General features: G+C 29.3%; 2 protein-coding genes across 12 annotated transcripts; one reads left to right on the top strand and one right to left on the bottom strand.

The window, feature by feature from the left end:
* Positions 1 to 838: 838 nt before the first annotated feature.
* On the top strand, positions 839 to 12,418 carry LOC126906231 (zinc finger protein OZF-like). 11 transcript variants are annotated; one of them, XM_050686624.1, is made up of 7 exons: positions 840 to 1,016; positions 2,816 to 3,014; positions 3,103 to 3,516; positions 5,566 to 5,625; positions 6,230 to 6,481; positions 9,163 to 9,414; positions 9,499 to 12,418. In XM_050686624.1, the coding sequence occupies exons 2-7, from the start codon at positions 2,822 to 2,824 to the stop codon at positions 10,089 to 10,091; spliced, it is 1,764 nt and encodes a 587-aa protein (XP_050542581.1). In that variant the 5' UTR covers positions 840 to 1,016; positions 2,816 to 2,821; the 3' UTR covers positions 10,092 to 12,418. The 11 variants fall into 11 exon arrangements, with proteins under 11 accessions (XP_050542577.1, XP_050542581.1, XP_050542575.1 ...); XM_050686620.1 differs by having other exon boundaries at positions 839 to 1,016; positions 2,816 to 3,005; positions 9,163 to 12,418; XM_050686618.1 differs by having other exon boundaries at positions 9,163 to 12,418.
* Positions 12,419 to 15,200: 2,782 nt separating this feature from the next.
* On the bottom strand, positions 15,201 to 21,261 carry LOC126904769 (uncharacterized). Its single transcript, XM_050683994.1, has 4 exons — positions 21,012 to 21,261; positions 19,845 to 20,180; positions 19,437 to 19,760; positions 15,201 to 15,655 (listed from the first exon to the last, which is right to left on the bottom strand). Exons 1-4 carry the CDS (start codon positions 21,126 to 21,128, stop codon positions 15,464 to 15,466), a joined length of 969 nt encoding a protein of 322 aa, XP_050539951.1. The 5' UTR covers positions 21,129 to 21,261; the 3' UTR covers positions 15,201 to 15,463.
* Between the last annotated feature and the right edge of the window lie 1,058 nt (positions 21,262 to 22,319).

Below are 22,319 nucleotides of genomic sequence, written 5' to 3'. Positions count from 1 at the left end.
TATTTCAATGTTTAACACTATTTAATACTGAATATCAATAAGATATTTTCTTACCAACATTTTTCTTAAAATCTACTCTACAAAATAGCTATCTTGATTTTTTTTTTCGTTTTATTTAAAATTTAAAAAGTAATTAATATTTTCAATAAAATGTAAAAATATAAAAATACCTAACGTATAACTGTTATTAAAAAAAAAAAAAAAATCAGAAAAAAATATTTACTAGATCATAAGTTATTTAAGTTATCAGTAAATGCTGGACTGCTTTGTATATATAAAAACCGAGCATTAAGTAAATGCCAAATAAATAAATGCTTATAAACCGATTATCAGATAAAGATCAAGTCCGAAAAAGGAGGCCAGGTACTTAGCTTAAGGTTTAATCTGGATACGTGGAACATCTCAGGTATTTTGGAATGAACAAAGTTATTTATAATTATTTTACATTATAAAATTAGTCTAAAAGATAGACAAATAGAATTAATTTTCTTAACAAAATCAATTCTTAAGATATATTTCATCTTAGCGTCAAAGATGGTAATGCTTGGAAAAAGTTCTACTTTTTACAAATAAATTGTTCAGGAAGTTCTTAATAAATCAGAATGTATTAAATTTACATTATTATTTGATTGTATTGTATTCAGTAAAATATTAATATATCTGTTTAAGAAATTAGGATATAAGCTTTAAAAAAACCCGGGATTTTTCAAGGAAGCTGTAGATTTATGTAACCAAACCTCTTTGAAATAAATAGTCGGCGGCGTTGCGGGCGGATGAAGATTATAGAAAACAACGTTAGAGTAAGTGAGAAAAAAGATAAAACCGCCGCTATGACGTCATTCCCCCTCGCCCGTCAAAATGGCCGCACAATCGATCGTGCTTCCACTGACGAATGCGTTTCTCCGTCTCAAAGGTCTGCAAATAATGTCTTAATCTAGTGAGAATTTCGGCAAAACGGGTGTTTAGAACGGGCTGAGCGTCTTCGTACCGATCACCAGCGTTTCCAAAGGCATACGGTAAGCAATTCTGGCGGTTTCCCGCCATACATCGATGGGCAGGGTTGTGAAGGGCTTTTTTCCCATCTACCCACCTCCTTTGTCTTGACAGCCGCGGCGTACATTTTTCCCGTCTACACCCCTGCTGGCCTGATGCTTTCCCTGCACACCCATCTCCCGACAACTCACCCGTTCCACGATGCGTAGCCGAACGGCCCCGGGCTTGCTGTTATGCAATTCTACGTTCGCCGGGAAAAAACTCTGAACGGCGGCAAACAGCAACTGAGCCGTTCGCCATTTTGGTTATAGTCGATCGGCATCCGTGCTTTACCAGTACTGGTCGCCGCCCATCTCTTACCAGCAACTAACTGGCTATTGTTGGCCCCGGGTTACCGGGTTCTGAACCCTGACACTTGCGAAGATTTTCTGACTAATTCAATTTACTTCGAATATTAGGCGAGAATTATCTGATTGGTAACAAAGGCGGCAATCATAGTTGACGCCTAGGCCAAGCCGACCGCGTAGGTATTGATTTTTACCCCTTACGGCAGTCCTTTGTACTCAATTAAAGTTTTTATTTTCGTCTCGCTTCTTCCCGATGTATGACCACTTGCATGTGTTATATCATCTCAAAATTGCTCGGTTCTGATTAAGTAACTAGTATTATGCCGATAATATCTGTGTTTTTCACTCTGAACTGTTGATTGCCGCCAATTGAGTTAGTGCACCATTGTTCTAATGCGGGTTTCGTTATATCATCTCTGGTTGCCACTAGGCCTTCGATTCCGGTAACTATCCTAAAATCTATAGTTCAATCACACATACTAATTCTTTTAATTTCTTAATACGTATTATAAGATTGTATTAATAGATTAGAAATTGCGTCCTATTGATTTTTAGGACATGATGTTAAGTACTAAGTTTTAGTACTTTTTCTAAGGGTTATTTATTTCTAATATGTACATTTTTGAATTAGTAGGACCCGTATTTAATCACATGCCAATTAAGATATCCAGTCTAAAGCAACTCATACTTAGTTATTTAAAGGAAAATATTTACTTGTTGCAGTCGTAGTTACTAGTTAAAAGAATTAGTTTATTAAATATTGATGAACACCTATTTAAATAATAACTACATGGACATTAATGTGTTGTCAATATTGAACTTTAATAAATGTTGTTTATTAGTGGGTATTCTCATAGGAGTGAAAATTATAATGATAAATACACATTAATATTATTTAAAAAAAAAAGTAACTTGTACAATTATACATATAACTAATTGCTTAACATATTATATTGTTAACTATTTGTTTTTAACATTTTTATTATTTTTAAAATTTTAATTTTCATGTAATTTTCTCTATCATAAATTGTATTTCCAAAAATATTTTTCTTTCTAAAAAATTATCCTATTAAGTTAAATTCCTCTTTATGGTAATATATTTTAATGGGTTTTTTTATCATACAGGAAAAACATTTTATTTTTCAGAACTTCTGATATGATTACAATAAACCAAAATATTTCTGGAAGTTATCTTAAAAAGTTTCTGTTTTTTTTCTTCAACTTCTGGAAAAGTATTGTTTTTTACAGAAGTAATTGTAAAAATTTACATGTGTAGTTTATCACCTTATTGTTACATAGATATTTTTCATGTTTATAGTTATTCATAAAATACTATTTTATAAACTACTCATTTTTCATCTATTCCTTAATTTTTCTCCTTTGGACTTGATTTTAAGTGTTACTTATAATGTTTCTAAAATAAACAAATTATTCTCATCTTTAAGTCATTTTAACTAATGATCTTTTTTTATCAGATTAACATGACTGAAGTGCTGAAAGCTAGTGAATTAAGAGTACCGATGCCACCAGAAAATATGAGCATTAATAGAGATAGAAGTGAACATCACCAGAATATGGAAGGACCACCTCAACCTGCGCATGCTCATTTCACACCTCCAACTTCTGTTTCTGATCTTGAATTGTTGCAGCATAGAGTCAATTGGGGTACGTTCAGTAAGTTATCAAACAGTATAAATCTATTATTTTTCAATGAATGCCACATAGGATGATTTTATTACTATTATCATTTTTATTTATATAGGTGATCCTACAAAAGTATGCTCCAGTCTTATGCTACAGCTTGGAGGAGCTGCTGCTGCTGTTGGTACTGGCCAAGGAGGATCTTCTGGCAATAATCAAAGTAATGGTAATAATGAACGCCGTACACACATCACAGGCTCTAGTCTTATGCTGCAATTAGGAGGAGCAGCAGTAGCTACTGTACCAAGTAGTTCATCAGGTGGTACTCAAATCACTGGTTCAAGTGGTGAACGTCGGACACACATCACAGACTCCCCTTTTCATTGCGATATATGTGGAAAATACTTTTCTAGAAAAGATCATTTCAAGAATCATGTAATGTGGCATACAGGTGAAACTCCACATAGATGTGATTATTGTGCCAAAACTTTTACTCGCAAAGAACATTTAGTCAATCATGTGAGACAACATACTGGTATGTATAATGTTAAAAACTAAAAATTAATTATTCTGTTTATTTTGCTTAAACATAATATTTAGACATTAAGACGTCCATTACCTAAGTATATATATTTAATTATTTTATTTTATTAATTTTTTTTTAAATTTCTTAAAAACGAGTGTAAGAATCAATACCATTAATATTTTTGTATTATTTGTAATAAAACTAATCTGAGTTTTATTATATAATATGAAGTACATACATTTTTATTTCATTTGTTTTAAGTTTTAAAAATTCTTTAATTTAAAGGAAATTTTTTTTCTTTTAGTTTTAGTTATTCTTGAAGTTGATTTTTTGTTTTTGGATTTTTATTTTGTTATTGTAATTTTTTATCATTTTTCAATTTGAAGTTGCATTATTTTTATTTATTTTTTTAGAATATTATGTGTTAAAATTTATTTCTATGTTTTACCAGTTTTGTTGACCCTATGATTTTTTTTTTTAATTACTTTCTTTATAGTTATTTCTATGTAGAATTGTGAATATAAGGATTGTATCAAAATTACACAACCCTTGGCATTGAATCATAAAAATAATTAATGTTATTTTTATTTTTTGTATTATCCTTAAAAAATTGGAAAATAGCTCTGTACACATTTTATTACTTAATGTAACAAAAAATTTACATTTTTTTAAAACAATTTGTTTTATTTACTTTTAATAATTAGGGTTTTCTTAAATTTTCTATGAATATCTTTCAGAGTATGAATAGAAATCATAAAAATTTTTTCTATTTAAACAACTATCTGTTATAGCTTTATGGTTTTTAATGAGTTCACAAAATTCTATAAGTTAATTATACATATTTTTAGGATATTTAGGCTGCATATCTTCAAAATTTTAATGAAACCAAGTTTAGTATTAATTTATGCTTTGTGCTACATTAATAATGTACGTTGAATTTTTGTTTTCATCAAATTTCATTAATTTGTTTTCTGTAATTTACACAATTTCTCATTTATTCTTTTTGACCATCATTTTCTTCGACTGAACATTTAAAAAGAATTTTATGCTCTTTATCAATGTTCTAAATATATTAAACTTATTTTTAGTCAAATTTAGTTAATGCTTTATTTCTAATAAAATGTTTGCACTATTTTTGAAATAAAATTTAACTGAAGTCAAGGACTCTATGTTTTATGTCAAATTTTAGTTAAAATGTGTAATTCAACTTGTTGGTTGTTTGATATTGAGAAATTATTTTTTGATGTAATTGATTTATCTGGATCTGTTCTCTGAGTCATATGACAATTTTTTCCCATTATAATTGAAATTTTATTAGAGTTTTTCCATTTTATTATTTTGCTTTTTTAGTAAATATGACTTTTCATAATTATTGTTGATTGAAGATGGAATTGTATTTGATGAATTTTCATTCTATTATTCTTACACTAAAATTTAACTTAAATATAATTTGATTAAATATATATAATTAGTTTGTAGTTTTCAATTGCACTAGAGCGCTATATTTTGTTTGTTTTGATAGTTCTTTAAGGTATTTAATTTTTGAGTTGGTTTCCCATGATGATTTTTAAATATTTATCTATCTTTTCATGTTCAATCAAATGATTGCATAATATTATAAACTATATTATTGTATAATTAATATCTGAATATTTTAGCTTATTTATGTTGTTTATACTACTACAGGGTATATCTCTAGGACAATAAGGTACTGTTTGCATGAGTTAGAAATAATAGTTATCTTATATTACAAGTTTAAATGTATTAAAATTTAGAAAATACCTGTGTAATAACTTGAAATGGTTCTTAGATAAGGGTTTAAAATATATAAGTTAATTGTATATATTTATATATATATATATGACATGATTTAGTATTATTTTCACCTCATTCTATAAGAAAAAAATAAACTATCAACATTTTTATGTATACAAAAATTGCTTCTGAGTGTTCCAAGGGTTGTGTATCACAAAGATGTAAATTGGTTTACAATTTTGATGATTTGATGTACTAAAATGCAGTAGTCTAGTTCTTTGAAAATATATGAATAATTTATAGGTGGTATACAAAACGCTGCCGAATATTCTATGAACATGGAGCCAGGTCCTTCTACTTATCGTAAGTTGTATTGCTCTTTAAGATTACATATCTTCCCATTTTTTTGATTTTTTTTTTTTTCGTTCAATTTGAGTTTTCTCCAAATTTTATTTTTATTTTTTATTTTTTGGTTGATAGTTTTGAACTTATTTCATTTTTCGTTCAGGTGCCTGTTTGTTTTAATTTTGTTTATATTATGCGTATCCGACAAAAATAATAAACTACATGAAAACTATACAAAGATTAAGTTTGATATATTTTCATTAACAATCAAATACATAGGGTTATCTTGAATATTATCAACTAGTTATTAATGTTGTGTGCGTGTCATAAATGTTGGTTATAAACTCTGTCCAATTATAAAAAATATAAAACAAGTCTAATAGGTGTTAAGAAAAAAGTAGTGTATAAACATTACTTAGGTAGTTAAAATTATTCAGTAAATCACCTAAGCGCTCTAGTGTAATTGGTATATAGTGGACCAATAAAATTTGATTAGTGAAGTCTTGTAGCTTCTTGAAAACGAATTTTAATTACGACAAAAGAATTTTTTCTCAAAAATAAGCAAAGAAAAGTTTTTTCTCAATAGACATTTAGCTAATATGTTTATTGGTCCACTGTATAGGTGAAACACCTCACCACTGCAATTACTGCCCAAAATCGTTCACGCGTAAAGATCACATGGTTTACCACGAGCGTCAACACACAGGGGAAACGCCGTTCCCGTGCCAATACTGTCCAAAAGCATTCACGCGTAAGGATCATTTGGTCAATCACGTGAGGCGTCATACAGGAGAATCGCCACACAAGTGCACCTACTGTTTAAAAGTGTTTACAAGGAAGGAACATCTGACAAATCACATTCGCCAACATACGGGTGAGTCACCACACCGATGTCACTTTTGCCCTAAAACCTTCACGCGTAAAGAACACCTTACTTGTCACATTCGTATTCATACAGGTGAGTCACCTCATGCTTGTGAGTTCTGTAATCGTACCTTTACCCGCAAAGAACACTTGAAACGCCATATGCGCCAACATATTCCAGGTTCTGAGTATAATTGTCTTATTTGTGATGAAACTATGCCTACTAAGGAGCAGTTGCTTGAACATATGGCTACACATCCTCAAGACTTCCCCTATGTTTGTACAGATTGTGGGAAATCATTTAGGTTGAAAGGAAATTTATTATTTCACTTGCGTTCTCACCAAAAGGGTATGCCCATTGATCGCCCATTCCAATGTGATCTTTGTCCTAAGGACTTCATGTTCAAAGGTCATTTGGTTTCACATCGTCGCAGTCATACAAATCCAAAAGTTCAAACTGCATTCCCTGCTACAATTCAAATAATTGGAAATAATTCATTTGTTATCAAAAATGGTAAAGAAGATGGAGAATTGATTAATATACAACAATTAACTAATCAAACTGAGCGTGCTATTCAATATGATATTTCAAATAGACGTCTTGATAAAAATGCTCATTTTCCTGCGACAATTCAAATTAGTAATGGTCAATTTGTACTAAAAAGTTTAGTTAAACAAGAGTGTGATGGGACTGAATTGATTACTTTACATCAGCAACAGCCAGATGGTAGTTCTAGCATACAGACTGCACAATTAGTCAGTGTGGGGACACAAGTTGCACTTCCATCATCACCACAAAATAATGCTGACAATGTTACACCACATTCTAGAGCTGGTTTGCTGGCTGCTGTTACGTAAATACAGAACTCAACAAATGGTGACTGCTTGTGAATTCACTATCCCCATTAATTGATTATTTAGTTCCCTATTTATGATTACCCAATCCATTAAAGTTAGGTGTTCTTTTTTTCGCTTTTAATCATAGTAAATATTTTATGGACTATTCCTTGACAAAAGTAGATTTTTTAATATTTATTTTAAAATTGGGAATGATACATTAAATATGATATATATTTTTGTATGTCTTAAATAAATAATATTTATATAAAAATATTTCTGTAAAACTAATACAAAATTAGTATAATAACGTAGTTAGTTTTTATGTTGTTAGATTCCTATATAAAATCAATTTATTGTAAATCAATGTTTTCAAATTTTAAATATCTTTTTAGACTTAAGTCTTTATTGTATATTATTATTCTTATAAAAAAAAAAATTAGATGATTAAATGGTAGAGGTAACAGTTCAATAATATTAATTTCAAAACCATAGTTATTAATCTTATAACTTATGTAAATTTTAACAATTGAAAAATAAATTTCTTTGTACACCAAATTCTGTTTTAATTTTACATGTAGGTTTATCAAAATAAATTAGAATTCCATTTGTACATTAAGCTAAGCCTTGAAATTATAAATAAATTAAGATATATTTTATTTCTGTGATCGCACACAACATGAATCAATAAATTATTCTATATCATGGAGGAATTCTTAGTTAAAATATTGTGTGTTAAAGTTGTTTCAGTTACTAAATTCTATATAGTAAAAAATGTTATAATCAATATAAATATGCAGAGTGGCCAAAAATTCATGTGTATTTGATTAAGTATTTGGAATTAAAAATAGATTTTTTTCATTTTATTATTTTTACATGATTTTTATGGCCCCGTGCATTATTAAAAAAATATCAATACTAAAGTGAAGCACAGAAAAACCATTACTTATATAACTGATACTGTTTTATTAAGTTTTATTAATTGTAGTTTTAAGTTAAAATATATGATTCATTTAGCATCAATAAAAATTTTCTTATTTTGTGTGCCCATTTACGACTTGTGAAAGGTAAAAATTAGACATGGTTGTGAGAAATGTATTAACGTTTAACTTGCAAAACTAGAAACTATTTCTATAGAAGAACTAATATTTTTGTCGGTTGCGTTAGTGATGACAGTTGGTACACTAAACAAAAAATTTACAGGAGTAATAACTATTTGAGTTTAATATGTTTTTCAATTTGATGATGATAACATTATTATTGTATATAACTATATAATATACATTTTTGGGGAAACTGTTTATTATAATGTAAATAATTTACTTTGAGTATCAAATGTAATAAAAATATATCTTTAAGCAAATCAGAGTCCACGATTATAATATTTGTTTAAATAAGTAATTTAATTATAATTTTTAAAATCCTTACTTTGGTGTACCACTGGTGTCGGTTATTAGTAATTTTTGGTTGCAATATATTTTTTGGTTATCGTTATATATCTCTTTAAAAATGAACTAAAATTATAGAAGATTCCTGCACAATCGTGCTAAATGTTAGCGTGGACCAAATCAAAACCCATTTTAACGTTACTATATTATAAATATGTGTATATTATAAACATATTTCAGTATGACGTATAAAAAAAGTCAACGTATTTTGGTATAAATCAGAGACACGAGAGAGTATGTGTTCAATAACTCGCAAGTATTATTGGATTTGCGTTAGTCTTAAGTGGGCACTAAAATAAGAATTTTTAAAAAAAATTTATTATATTGAACTTGTGTGCGTGTGTACGTGTGTGTGTGTGTGTGTGTTGATTCATTGACATGGGTTTTTGTTTGGTCCACTGTGTAGGTGAAACACCTCACCACTGCAATTACTGCTCGAAATCATTCACTCGTAAAGACCACATGGTTTACCACGAGCGTCAACACACAGGAGAGACACCGTTCCCGTGCCAGTATTGTCCAAAGGCATTTACACGTAAGGATCATTTGGTCAACCACATCAGGCGGCACACTGGTGAATCGCCGCACAAGTGTACATTCTGCATGAAGTCATTTACTAGAAAAGAGAACCTGACCAACCACATTCGTCAGCACACTGGTGAGTCTCCACACCGATGTCATTTTTGTCCTAAAACGTTTACGCGCAAAGAACATCTTACTTGTCATATTCGTATTCACACAGGCGAATCGCCACACGCTTGCGAATTCTGTAATCGAACCTTTGCACGCAAAGAACATTTGAAACGTCACGTGCGCCAGCACGCGCCGGGGGCAGAGTACAATTGTATCATCTGCTCTGAGGTGTTCTCTGCCAAGGAACCGTTGCTCGAACACATGTTGACCCATCCTCGCGATTGTCCGTACGTGTGCACCGACTGCGGCAAGGCGTTCCGCCTTAAGGGCAATCTCCTGTTCCATCAGAGGTCCCATCAAAAGGGCATGCCGGCCGATCGTCCCTTCCGTTGTGACTTGTGCCCTAAGGATTTCATGTGCAAAGGGCACTTGGTATCCCATCGGCGCAGTCACACTAACACTAAACAACAATTTCAATCTGGACAGTTTTCGAAAGACCACGGTACTAATGCCTCATTCATGTTGAAACACTTAATGAAGCAAGAAAACGTGTCTGAAATGATCGGCCTGCATCAACCCCATCCAATGCCTCAGCATTCTGTCAGCGTGGGTACGCAAGTCGGATTGCCTGTTCTTCCTCCGCCTCCAAATCTCCATCTTCCCCCACCGACCGCCGCAAGCCTATTGGCCGCAGTCACGTAAACTTCTTTGTAGTTCGAACTCGAAAATTTTATTATTAATATTATTGTTTACAGTTTTGTTCTGTTTATTTGACAATATATTTTATTTTTATTTTCTATCCTTTTTCTTCATTCATTAATTGTTTTTATTATTATTTTTATTGCTTAGATTTTATTGTTTTATTATATTTTCCCAAAAGATTTTCTCTGACGTTGTTTTTATTTTAACATTTTATTTTTTGATTATTACTACATTTACAAGAAATGTACTTGATAAAAATTTTAATTCTAATCATCACCATTTTGAGCAACGAACCCATCTTGTATTTATTGTGTTATAAAGTTTATCTATCTTGTATATTCTGGCAGCTTCAAAGGCTTAATTATTATTATTTGTTGTGCGCAAATTATATAAGGGCCTTATTTGTGGACATTTACCAACTGATCTCATTAAAATCTTAATTACTAAAGTAATGTTGAATTTGTTTATTGAACTGTATTTTTTATAGTAATACTGTTGTCTAAATGCTTGTAGTACTATGTCTTAAAAGCACAAATGATAATGAAAATAAAGTATGTATATATATTTTTTAACGACATTAACCAATAGGTTTCAAAAACCCATTCAATTTTTAAGATATAGATAATTTAATAAAAATTAACAACCTATCTCTATGGCATCATAATGTAATACATATTTAATAATTTTTTGAAAGTGATTTTGAAATAAAAATTTATATTGAACACTGAGTATTATTTCATATATATATATATATATATGTCAAAGTATTTCATTATAGTCCTATAAAATATTGACATTTTTTCTTGTATCAAGAATTTCTCATATTTATTTGGTAAGTTAGTTGTTTATGTAATTTGTGCTTTTAAGGTCAGGTAAGTATGATTGACTTTTGAAAGTAAATATGTGTTATGGCAGTCGCGTAAATGAATGAAAATATAAGCGGAAAACATGTTTTAATTATCAAATAACAGTTTTAAATTTCTTTAAAACATTGTTAAATCTTACACTATTGTTATTGTAAATGTAGTAATGTTTTGACAAAGATCCATCTTTTACTTTTTTTGTTTTTATTTGATATGATTTGCCATATTTTTTTTTTTTTTCGTGTGTATTGTAATTTTTTTTTAATAACTATCACTTTCAAGGCAAATGTTAATATGAATTGTGTAGCCATTTTAATATTATATAAAAGCAAATAATTTTAATTAAGCTAAGTGTGTGAGCGTGCCCTATGTATAGAAATTAATTTATAATTAATCATATATAGAATTAGTTTAATTTTTTAGATATTTTAAAGATTATTTATGTATTCTTATTTATTGCTCCAATCTCAAATAAGTGGGATTGTTATAAAACAATATTTATGTATTACATATTATTTAATAAGTAACATTAGTATATTTTTTTATGCTACCACATTGTTACCAGTGTAGTCATTATTAGACGAGTTACATTGGACTTAAGTATATGTTATAATATCTTGTATATAACATAAAATTCTATAAAAGAAGCCATTATATGTTGTACATATTTCACATTTCTAGTAGTAAAAATTCACCTAATATATTATAATATTGTTCTCTTAAAATATTCACATCATAATATGGTGCAATATTAGTCAACATAATATTTTTTGTTTAAATTAGTTGTTCTTATATTTTATTTTGCTTTATAAAAAAAAATACATGCATTAACTTATCATAAATTTTAATTTTCATCTCAAATCAATTCCAAAGTATAGAAAAGTAGTAAACTTGCCATTAAAAAAAGTGTTACGGCCTTCCTTTATGTTTATATCGTATACACTTAAAGCTTTTAGGAATAATTCAAAATAGAAAATAGACTGATTAATTTTTTTTTTATTAGAATAAATAGTATAAAATACTTATTAAAAAACTATGTGTGTTTGTATGTATTTTTAATGATTTTATTATTTTCATTAAATATAGAGTAAAGCATATTATGATAAAGTATTGTCGTATGTAAATATTCAAATAACTATTTTAATGTTATTGTTAATCATAATGAATAAAATATAGTTTTTAGTTTATATTTCAATTAGGAAATTAGGGCTGTGGCTGCCAAATAATTTTAAGTTATGTTTGAATAGTGTTGTATAAACAAATATTTAAAATTGTTTCAATACCCATTTTAACTAAAATAATTATGGACTTGGTTTACCAAATTTCTTTCCAAGTTTTTGCGGCCACTAGCACTATTAGTAGGGTTTAGTTGTGAATTAATTATTTTTACAATTTATATTCTGTTTTTGTAATAATATTGTATTGATGAAATATAGAAATTGTGTGAAAGATTTACTATACAAACTGGGTTTCTTAATATATGAATTTCTTCCTGATATAAATAATGATGAACTCCCTCAAGTTGACAAAATTAAATATTTATAATCATAATATTTTTTATATATATTCAAAATAAAATGAAAATGATTGTATTCATCTAATGGGTTCAAGTATTCAATCGTCGGCAAGCACAATTATATTAAATTATTAAAATCGTTTAGAGTATTGTGAAATCTGTTTATATTGGTATAAAAAAATAAAATAAAATATTTCACTAAAGAAAAATGTTGAACCTAAGCATTTTAAAAATTTCATTGATTCGATTTATTTAGAATGCCATTATAAATTATGGTATTGTTACATCATTTACATTTACATGCTACATGTTAATAATTTTAGGTGGAGTTTTTTTTTCAGAGTAGCTCAAAGTCAATTTTGTTCAAAGTAATAAAGTGTTATTCGAAGAGCTGAATAAATGAAAATAATTCAATAAAATTAGATGTGCATATTAATTTAAAAACATCAGGTTACTTCAAATTGCTAATTTATAGCATGAGATTTTGAATTTAATAAAAACAAAATAAGAAGCACATAGCATATCTATTGATTTCAAAATTAAAAAATATTTAAGAATGATTGAAATTTGAAAAATTAAGGTCGATATATATAATATTGTATATTATCAATTATTTTTTGTGTAATCAATTAGTAGTTTCATTAACAGATACGTACGTGACTTATTTCATAAACAAATTCTTTAAATTTAAACTCTAAATTAGTGTTGATATTTATTAGTAAATTAGAATATATTTATTCTAATTTATTGAAATAGGAAATACGTTATACACTTTAGTAATTAAGAGTATAAGATTACTGATACATTCAATACCTCTACATGTCTAGCGTCAGTGTCAATTGGTATGTATTACAAAATATTATTATTTAATGTTAGATAAAAACTAGCCAAAAAAAAAAACTATTAGTTTTACATCCTTCCGTTTCCCAAACTTAACATGCCACAGAGAGTGGTTGGGTTGGGTCTCACATGTTAGAGAGTCAAAGATGGTTCTTGTCTAGGCTATTGATGAACGGAAGGGTATCGTGATGGGCTTGCACCAGATACCACAAATTAAAAAACAAGAGTTATCTCGTTGGCATCCCGAGGATCGAACCCGGTCTTGAGTCGAAGCATATGGTTGGGTTGGGTTAGGTAAAAGTAGGTACAATAATTGCACCTAGTTAACTTTTTACTTAATTGTGTTTAACAGAATCCTCGTACAAAGGATTTTTTCAAGCAGTGTCGCAAAATAAATGATAATCTTTTTTTGTATTATTCATCGTCTCGCAAAATGTTTTGTTCCAGTTTAATAAAATCAATTTTTTTATATTTAAATGTGATTATATTTTTATTTTTAAAAAATGGAATTGGTGAGCCTATGCTCTATAATTTACCTAGCTCTTTAAGATTAAATTAAATTGACAGTTTCTAAAAGAAACTTATTTGACCAATGATTTAATGGAAAACTATGCTAGTTGATCACATTTTTTTACATTTCCGCGCCTATTGGATTTATTTAATGTTGCTATGAACGTTTATAAAACATCAGTGTCCGTTTGTAGTACCCGTTGGTAGTTTGTCACGTATATGCTAAATACCCATCGACACGACAACAACACTTGAATTGGAATCTTTTACTAACCACGTGTAGTTAGTTTATAGGAGTGTTATCAAATGTTGTGAAACTATTGTATTTTAGCTTCGATGCGAAACTGAGAAGGTATTAGTTTTATTATGATGCGTTTTTTTTTGTGTCTGTTACAACTTTTTTGTCGGCGCTCGCCGAACTTCGACGATACGTCAAAAGATCACAAATCGTATCTAGTCAAAGACATTACCGTCAAAAATTGAAATAATTTCCCTCGTTCCCCGTAAATAGGGGAAACCTCCAAAAAAATTACAAATTTAAAAATCGCTAATTTTCAAAAAATTTTCAATTTTTATTACTCAAATCTTTTTCAAAAATGAACAAATCAATATAATTCTTTTTTGTAGATGCATGATGTCTTTACCTATCATTTGGTATACTTTTTTTTATAAATCTGACCCTTTACCTGCCCACACGGGGTAATTGAAAATGACAACTTTTTCACAAAAAATTAATTTTCAACTTAACTTTTGATAGTGAACCGGAAATACTGACACTTTTATACATACCTTAAATTAAAGCTTATGTAATATAATTTATCATGGAAAAAAAAAATTTCGGACTTTATTTTGTCTTTACGGTGAAAATGGTTACCAAATGCCATTTTTGTGTGAAAATTCTCGATTTTATTTTATTATTTACATTTTTAACTTAATAATGTTATAACTTATTGAAAAGTGTATGGATCAATACAATTTTTTTATTATAAATAATATTTCAAATTATAAATAATATCCCTCTTTCATTCGACATACTTTATCTTAATCAGGATATAAATAAGGAAATAGTAGTTTATGTAGCTTTTGTAATAATCTAGCAATTTTTTTAAATTAAACACTATCTGAAGATTTGCATCAAAGCGTTTTTTTTTATAGTGATTTAAATCACTGTCAACCCAACTATGCCACGTCATCACTGTGCCATGACCCCCCTGTGCTGGTTTGGGTTTTTTTAGTATTCTTAAGGTTGTGGTGTTAAATATGTCATTTGACGACGCAGTACTTAAGTGATAATATTTTTACGATAAATCTGAGATTGTTCCTCTTATAATGTCGATGACTGTAATATTAACGCACTAACAAATTATGTATAGATAATAACAATATATTTTCAAAATGCATTTAATATAATGTAAACAAAACAATTGATAAATAACATAACTTAAAAGCGATTTTTCGATGTGAATGATTCGCATAATGATAAACGACAAAAATATGTATATAGAAATTTACAAATTACCAGAATGAAGGTCTTCGATGTTTTAGAGGAAAATGTCGACACACACTTCCTCGGTAAACTCAACTGATCTTTATCAGTTTGGTATTGTTCGTATCGATAGGATGACATCGTGGATCGCCAAATATCAACGATTTGTACATTTTGGATCCATAGTAACGGAAATGAATTCTTCGACTATTTCTCTGTCCATATCTGAATACACGTTTTGCAAATCCACGAGTCTTGACGATTTCCTTTCGGGTCTCTCTGATCTCTGCTGAGTGTTGTGCTGTCGAGTTTGCCACTTCGGCAACGACTCCGTTTCTTCGTAAACGCCCTTTTAAAACAATTCGAAAAGTACATGAGTCCAGTATTCGACATTGGAAACTAAAGGTTGTTTAATTTATTCACCAACCGTTTGTTTAATGGCAATTAAAATAATTAACGTGATAGACTTTTAAATATTCTACTGCCGTCGCGCCATATATTTTAAGTGTCTGACGATCACTTGAACTACAAGTTAATAACTGCCAGTTGCAATTTCGCCGACAGTTGTTTTAAACATTTTTCAAAATAAATATCCGTTTGGAAGAAAAACGGATTTTATGTTCACGCAACGTCCGTTTCTAATTATAAAATGATAAGACGGGTTCATTATGTTGTAATTACTAAATCGAGGTCGTGAAGTAAATTGCTTACAGAAATTGTATAAAATGAGATGCACATATCGATAATTCTACATACCGAGTAATAATTATTTGCCAAGTCCAAAATTGTGTTTTTCGACGGGTATAATTTAATGAGAATTTATTTTATGCATTGAGCATAGTCCGGAATGCGATTTAATTTAACCCGTAATTACAATGCGTGCTCAACTAATTATTATGGGAATTGCATTTATTAATTTAAAATAGTGCATCTATAGCTGATCAAACTCCTCTTTAACCATAATACTTTTTTCTTAGAAATCATACAATAACGATTATCTTATTGGTTTTAAACTTTAATTTTAATTCGCTGTCATAGACAGCGACTTAGTTTACACAAAACATACTTTTATTTTTCTCGACTGTTTAGTCATTTTTCTAAGTGATTTTGTTGATATTATTAAACAACACACTGGGTACANATTGTTATGTAAGAATTAAATTGACTTTCACGCTTTATTTTGAAAATTTTGGATGAACGAAGACTGTGTTGTACGTTATATACATAATGTTTCCGTTGTTTTCAAAAACTTACAGATATTGGAAATTCAGGTGTATTAAATAGTTACAATTAAAAATAGAGTTTTTATTTTTTCTGGAGGTAATTTTAATTCTGATATTGGGTAATTTTTTAACGAAAATAGCCCAAATATGGAAGTCTATAATTCGCGTATCCGAGTTAAATGCGGGAAAAAGAACCTTCGTTGTATTATTGTTTGATATTTCTCGAAATTGAAAATGGAAGAATTTCCCGCGCTAGCCGTCAAGTGAACAGCAGGTGTCATCTTGGAACATCAGAATAANATTTATTGTTATGTAAGAATTAAATTGACTTTCACGCTTTATTTTGAAAATTTTGGATGAACGAAGACGGTGTTGTACGTTATATACATAATGTTTCCGTTGTTTTCAAAAACTTACAGATATTGGAAATTCAGGTGTATTAAATAGTTACAATTAAAAATAGAGTTTTTATTTTTTCTGGAGGTAATTTTAATTCTGATATTGGGTAATTTTTTAACGAAAATAGCCCAAATATGGAAGTCTATAATTCGCGTATCCGAGTTAAATGCGGGAAAAAGAACCTTCGTTGTATTATTGTTTGATATTTCTCGAAATTGAAAATGGAAGAATTTCCCGCGCTAGCCGTCAAGTGAACAGCAGGTGTCATCTTGGAACATCAGAATAAATATTTGAAGACCATCACAACTCGTCTATTGAAACTCCGAGTAACGGGTCCGAATAATTGACACGCGTACTAGACACTGCGAATGTGTGACAACGCCAAGAGCAATTAAGTACTTATGTGTTATTATTTTGTTGTTAAAAAACCTTTCGATTTTGTTCAAAGAGTGTTTGCCGGACGCTTCGTGGGCATTCTTCTTGCGGTAGGATTCAATTGGGGAGGTCTCCAGCGCATAACACGAACGCGTCACATCGCTATAAAAAAAATAATGGAAAAAAAAAAAGAAGCGTCAGATTATGAATCGCGTGTTTAGCCTACATAGTCACTACGATTGTACTGTACATGGTTTGGGTTTTCATAAGGAGGAAGAAGAACGACAATTATTTTCCAATCCGATCAAGTAGTGATAACTGGGCTGGAACCAATTTCCGACGATTATATTGTTATTATTATTATTATTATTACTATATTATACCGTCCACTAGCCGCTGCGTTCCGTATTGGCTTCAATTATTTTTTTTAAATAGATACTCAAACCTTGGAGTGTTGGGTTTTTAAACGCGGTAGGCGACAGCGATGGATAACGCGTTTTTCAACTGTCAATAATTTATCATTATTGTGTCGATGTCCCTTGTCTGTGATAAGTCTTTCTAACGGATTCTCTAATTCAGAATAAAAAATATGGTAGCAGTCTAAGTTTCATAAAAAATTAGCCAATTACACTAAATATCAAAATAAAATAGACGAATTAAAGAAAACAATTTAAGATATAAGTATTTTTGAAAGTCTCTTGAGCCAATCAATATTAGATAAACATAAAATTGTTTAGTTGAAATTTTCCGGAATTGTTTACAACAAATTATTTATAAAAATATTAAGCGTACATTAAATAAAATAACAAGTATTTAAAGGGGAATTTCCGCTCATTTAAGTGTTTTATTAGTTTTTAGATTTCTAAATTAGAGTATTTCTATATTTCTCGAATAAAATACGTTTTTCTTTTAATTTTAATGTCGGTGAAATATTATACAATTATACTTGTGACATTATCTGAACAGATGAAAGTCAACGCCGACCACTTATTCTTAATACTAAATTCGCATCGTCATCTATATCTCGTGAAACATTACAAGTACGGTCGATAGGAATATAGAAGTCTCCTTATATGTAGTAATTTAAAAAAGAAATTATTTTTTAGTTTTGGATATCTTAGATGATAGCAATCAAATATAAACAAACATACTATTTTAAAATCAATAGTCATGCTTCACCAACGAAACACATCATAAATTACTTTTTGAATTAACTACAGCAAGTAATATTGTTAGTATTTTTTTTTTTTTGTTCAGTTAAAACAATTTTTGCAATTAATCGGAAATATTTTTACTTTATTGTGGTGCCGATTTTATTTAGTACTGCGTTTAGGATTTTTCCTCCTATGGCACTGAAATCTACAATCTATAAATAATATTATAGCTCTTTTTTTTGCTCCTCACCAAAAAAAAAATTACCAGTAGATCTAACGTTTATATAAAATGTTAATATTTACACTAGCGCTGCTCAAGAATTGTGCACTTTTTTTTTTTAAATGCAATTCTATATTTACCATTGGGGACATAAGATCTCTCAATATTTTCCGCTTATAGCAGTTGAGGGTGTAGACGAGCAAAGTCCTTTCTACTACTTTGTGTTTAGAATATTATTTGGATAATTTATTTACACATTTCTTAATAGGTCACCGTTTTGTAATGTGTTTGGAATTCCTAACAACAAAAATGATCATATGTTTTATTAACGATTATTTTTCAAAATTATATTTTCATCATATTGTGAACGATTTGGTATATGGTTTTTTCATCTTAACTTTATCTTTTCTTATGACTATTATGACAATTGTCGACTATTGACTAAAAGTTAAATATTTGAAATTAAAAACCACACGTACACATATGTCATCGTTATAAAAATATTATGATTGTTTCACTAACGGATTTTTTATGTGCACGTGTACTCTGTTTGTAAGTTTGTTTTTTGCTGACGAGTTTAAGAATTATAAATTATTAAAGAATATGAGTAAAATGATGATTTTATTATTCTCAGTTTAAAATTAAAATTGAGCTCTAATCTGTTTTTAAGATTTTAGAAGAAGATAGTAATTTGAAAATAAGTAATGATTTATACCTTACAATTAAAAACAAATAAAAAATGAAAAAAACAATTCTTACTGATTTACGACTGGATTGACTTAGACTATGATTTCGATGAGGTCGGTGATCAAGAGCTGGTGTCTGTTGTACTAACCATTTTTGAACTAATTTTTGTTTGCTACCGACACTTGAGCTACAACACGAGGAACTTTTGTATCTTGCACCTGCCCAGGGAGGTGGAGTTTCATTTACCACAATCAAGCGGACTAATCTATAAAACCGAAAAGCAGCCAACATGGTCGTCAAACACTGGACAGAAGTAGCTAATAGTAATCCTAGATTTGCTAGTACAGGTGCCCAGTTTGTCTGTAACTGATCCGCTGTCAAAGCTTTATATTGAATCTATAAATTATCAAAATAATGTTGGTCGTGTTAAAAATTGTTATTTTTCCATCAAAAGGCGAGCAACGTGAAAATAAATCTGACCTTGTCTTTAGGTATAATATAAAATGGTTTTTGAGAATCCTTGAGTAGTCCTATTGTTGTTAGGATAATCGCTAAATTACTAACCCCTATGGAAACCAAACACAAAGCCAAATAAATAGTTATAGATAGAGGTGATAGCGTTCGTTCAGGAGATAAACATCCGTTTAAACTGGCCATCAATCCAACAACCCCGTTACCCGTTGCCATTGCACCACTCCATAAGCCAGCGCCTACACTGGACACAGATGCTTCATGTAACATTGAAAGTACTCCAAACACGATCATTAAGCATCCTGTGACGACTTGTACCAAACCAATTAAACCCACATATTGAACCTAAAATAAATGTGCTTATTATAATTTATTAGGTATTGAATATAAGTAACTCCATCCGTTAATAATAATTCTTCGTGTACACTATTTTTTTTTTAATTGAACCTATTTCATTGACATTAAAAAGTAGAAAAATGGCTTGTCTGCAATTTTTCGAAAACTTATCGATCCATAAACATGTCTATCCATGGAAATTCTCAGATCTCACAGGACAGATTTTATTGGTTTACACATTAAAAGAACCGAATTTTAATCCGACACCGACGAGAATAGTTTTTTTTTTATCATATATATTTTTAAAGTGATAGACCTTCAATGTTAAAATTATCCATAAAGTATTCATATATTAATGACTTTTGTTTTGTACTATTCACCGAAGAATAAAATAAAATATTATGTTTGCTGTCTTAAAACTTGCGAAAATGGTTTTTTTACAGAAGAAATATCACACTCCTCATAGAACTTCTTTTGATAATAGGCAGTTGAAACGTATTCATTCATACTACTATTGTGCCTAAGAGTGATTAATTGTGTATAAAGTGATTAATTTGTAATTTTATCAGAGAAATTATTAATGTTTGATAAGGGGACATCGATTATGACTAATTTTTAAGAAACCTACGCTTTTTGATATGGTTTAAGATAATGAATTTTAAACTTTGCTTTTGCAATATTTTACCATAAACTATTAAATAGTTTAAGATAAAAGATTCTGTTTTAAGTAAATTACAATTATGACATTAATTTTTTCCACTATAGATTGATTAATTAAAATTTTTACTAAAATAATACAGAAGAAGTTTGAACATTTGTGAATTTATATATGTTACCCACCTGATCAGAGTGATGTCTGAGTCTTTTAGTCTTAATCGGTTTTTGGGGAGTTTTGACCACAAAATCAGCCTCGGATGGATAATACGACGGAGTCGAGGCTCCCATGTTTCTAGACATATCTTAACTGGACCATGTGTGCGCTGATACTGACGGCGGCGGGCAGAATTTCCACACGGCGGCTCTCTCCCTTCTCTGTCGTGTCAAAAAACGTTTATCAATATAAACTGTAGACGAAATAATTGTCACTGGACGAGTTTCCTGTATTTTTTTAAATAATTAATATACATGTCATTTGTAATATGTGGGAAAACGAAAATAGTTTCTCTCCTCCATATAAGATATTTTTCATTTTATTTTTTATGAATTTAAATTTATTGTCTGCTGTAATTATTCTATGGTCTTCTGTGAAAAGTCCGATTGAATTAATTACAACAATAAATGTTTTGATAGTAGAATGAAATTACTTTTAGGTAATTATTTCATTAGTATTGGTATTAGTATACAATATATAAATTTTCTTGTGGGTTACAGTAAAATTATGAGAGTGATATTTTAAATTTAGTGTATTTTTATATATGACTAGGGTGTCGAGTCATATGAAGAATTTTCTAGTATCTTAAAGAATTTTTTTGAAAAAAATTAGCTTTAACTCTTATTTCTAAAAAAAAAAATAAAAATTTATTCATGAATTTTTACTCATAAGCATTGGTGTTTTCATAAAAAAATATGTTTTTTATTCTACGTCGTATGCTGATTTATGAGCTTATCCATCAATATAAATAATTCATATGTATTATTTTTCTATGATATTCGACGTATCCCCCCTTTCTCCCACCAAAAATAACACTGTTGCTCATTAAATCTGTACCCTTACCGATATCATTTTAATAGACCACCAAATAGTTAATGAATAAATTGTAAACAGTATACGTATACGTTATCATTATTAAAGAACAAATATATTTGACGCGTTATCTATCTGATATTTTTATACAATATAATACATATAATAATAATAAATAAAAAATGAAAAAATAAGTATAAATGTCCTTTGATTAGAAGAGATTTCTAGTGTAAAATTATGCTAAAAGATTTGGAAGCATTCATTCTAGAACTAAACGGATATTTAGGCGCAAATTATCTTTACAGAATTTATGGAGCGTATAATAATAAAACGGCACTATTATAATCCGTTAGCCTCAAATAAATTACGAAATTGTGTAAAAACATGTAATGTTTTGATAAAATGTATCTTAACGTTGCTAAATGTCGTTCGTCCTTTTGTTAGTGTGACGGAGTATAGACCTA

Source organism: Daktulosphaira vitifoliae, unplaced genomic scaffold (assembly GCF_025091365.1).
Source record: "Daktulosphaira vitifoliae isolate Bord-2020 unplaced genomic scaffold, ASM2509136v1 Scaffold_4, whole genome shotgun sequence".
Taxonomy (NCBI): domain Eukaryota; kingdom Metazoa; phylum Arthropoda; class Insecta; order Hemiptera; family Phylloxeridae; genus Daktulosphaira; species Daktulosphaira vitifoliae.
This window is presented reverse-complemented; position numbering and strand designations above follow the sequence as displayed.

Bases quoted from the DNA above. Each gene is read 5' to 3' on its own strand.
- LOC126906231 (XM_050686618.1), top strand. From the start codon at position 2,822: ATGACTGAAGTGCTGAAAGCTAGTGAATTAAGAGTACCGATGCCACCA. The intron at 3,015-3,102 runs GTAAGTTATCAA...TTATTTATATAG, and splicing joins AGTCAATTGGGGTACGTTCA to GTGATCCTACAAAAGTATGC. The intron at 6,482-9,162 runs GTGAGTCACCAC...TCCACTGTGTAG, and splicing joins TCACATTCGCCAACATACGG to GTGAAACACCTCACCACTGC.
- LOC126904769 (XM_050683994.1), bottom strand. From the start codon at position 21,128: ATGTCTAGAAACATGGGAGCCTCGACTCCGTCGTATTATCCATCCGAG. The intron at 20,181-21,011 runs GTGGGTAACATA...CATTTATTTTAG, and splicing joins TCAGACATCACTCTGATCAG to GTTCAATATGTGGGTTTAAT. The intron at 15,656-19,436 runs GTAAGAATTGTT...TTGTTTTAAAAG, and splicing joins GTCAATCCAGTCGTAAATCA to GGCGTTTACGAAGAAACGGA.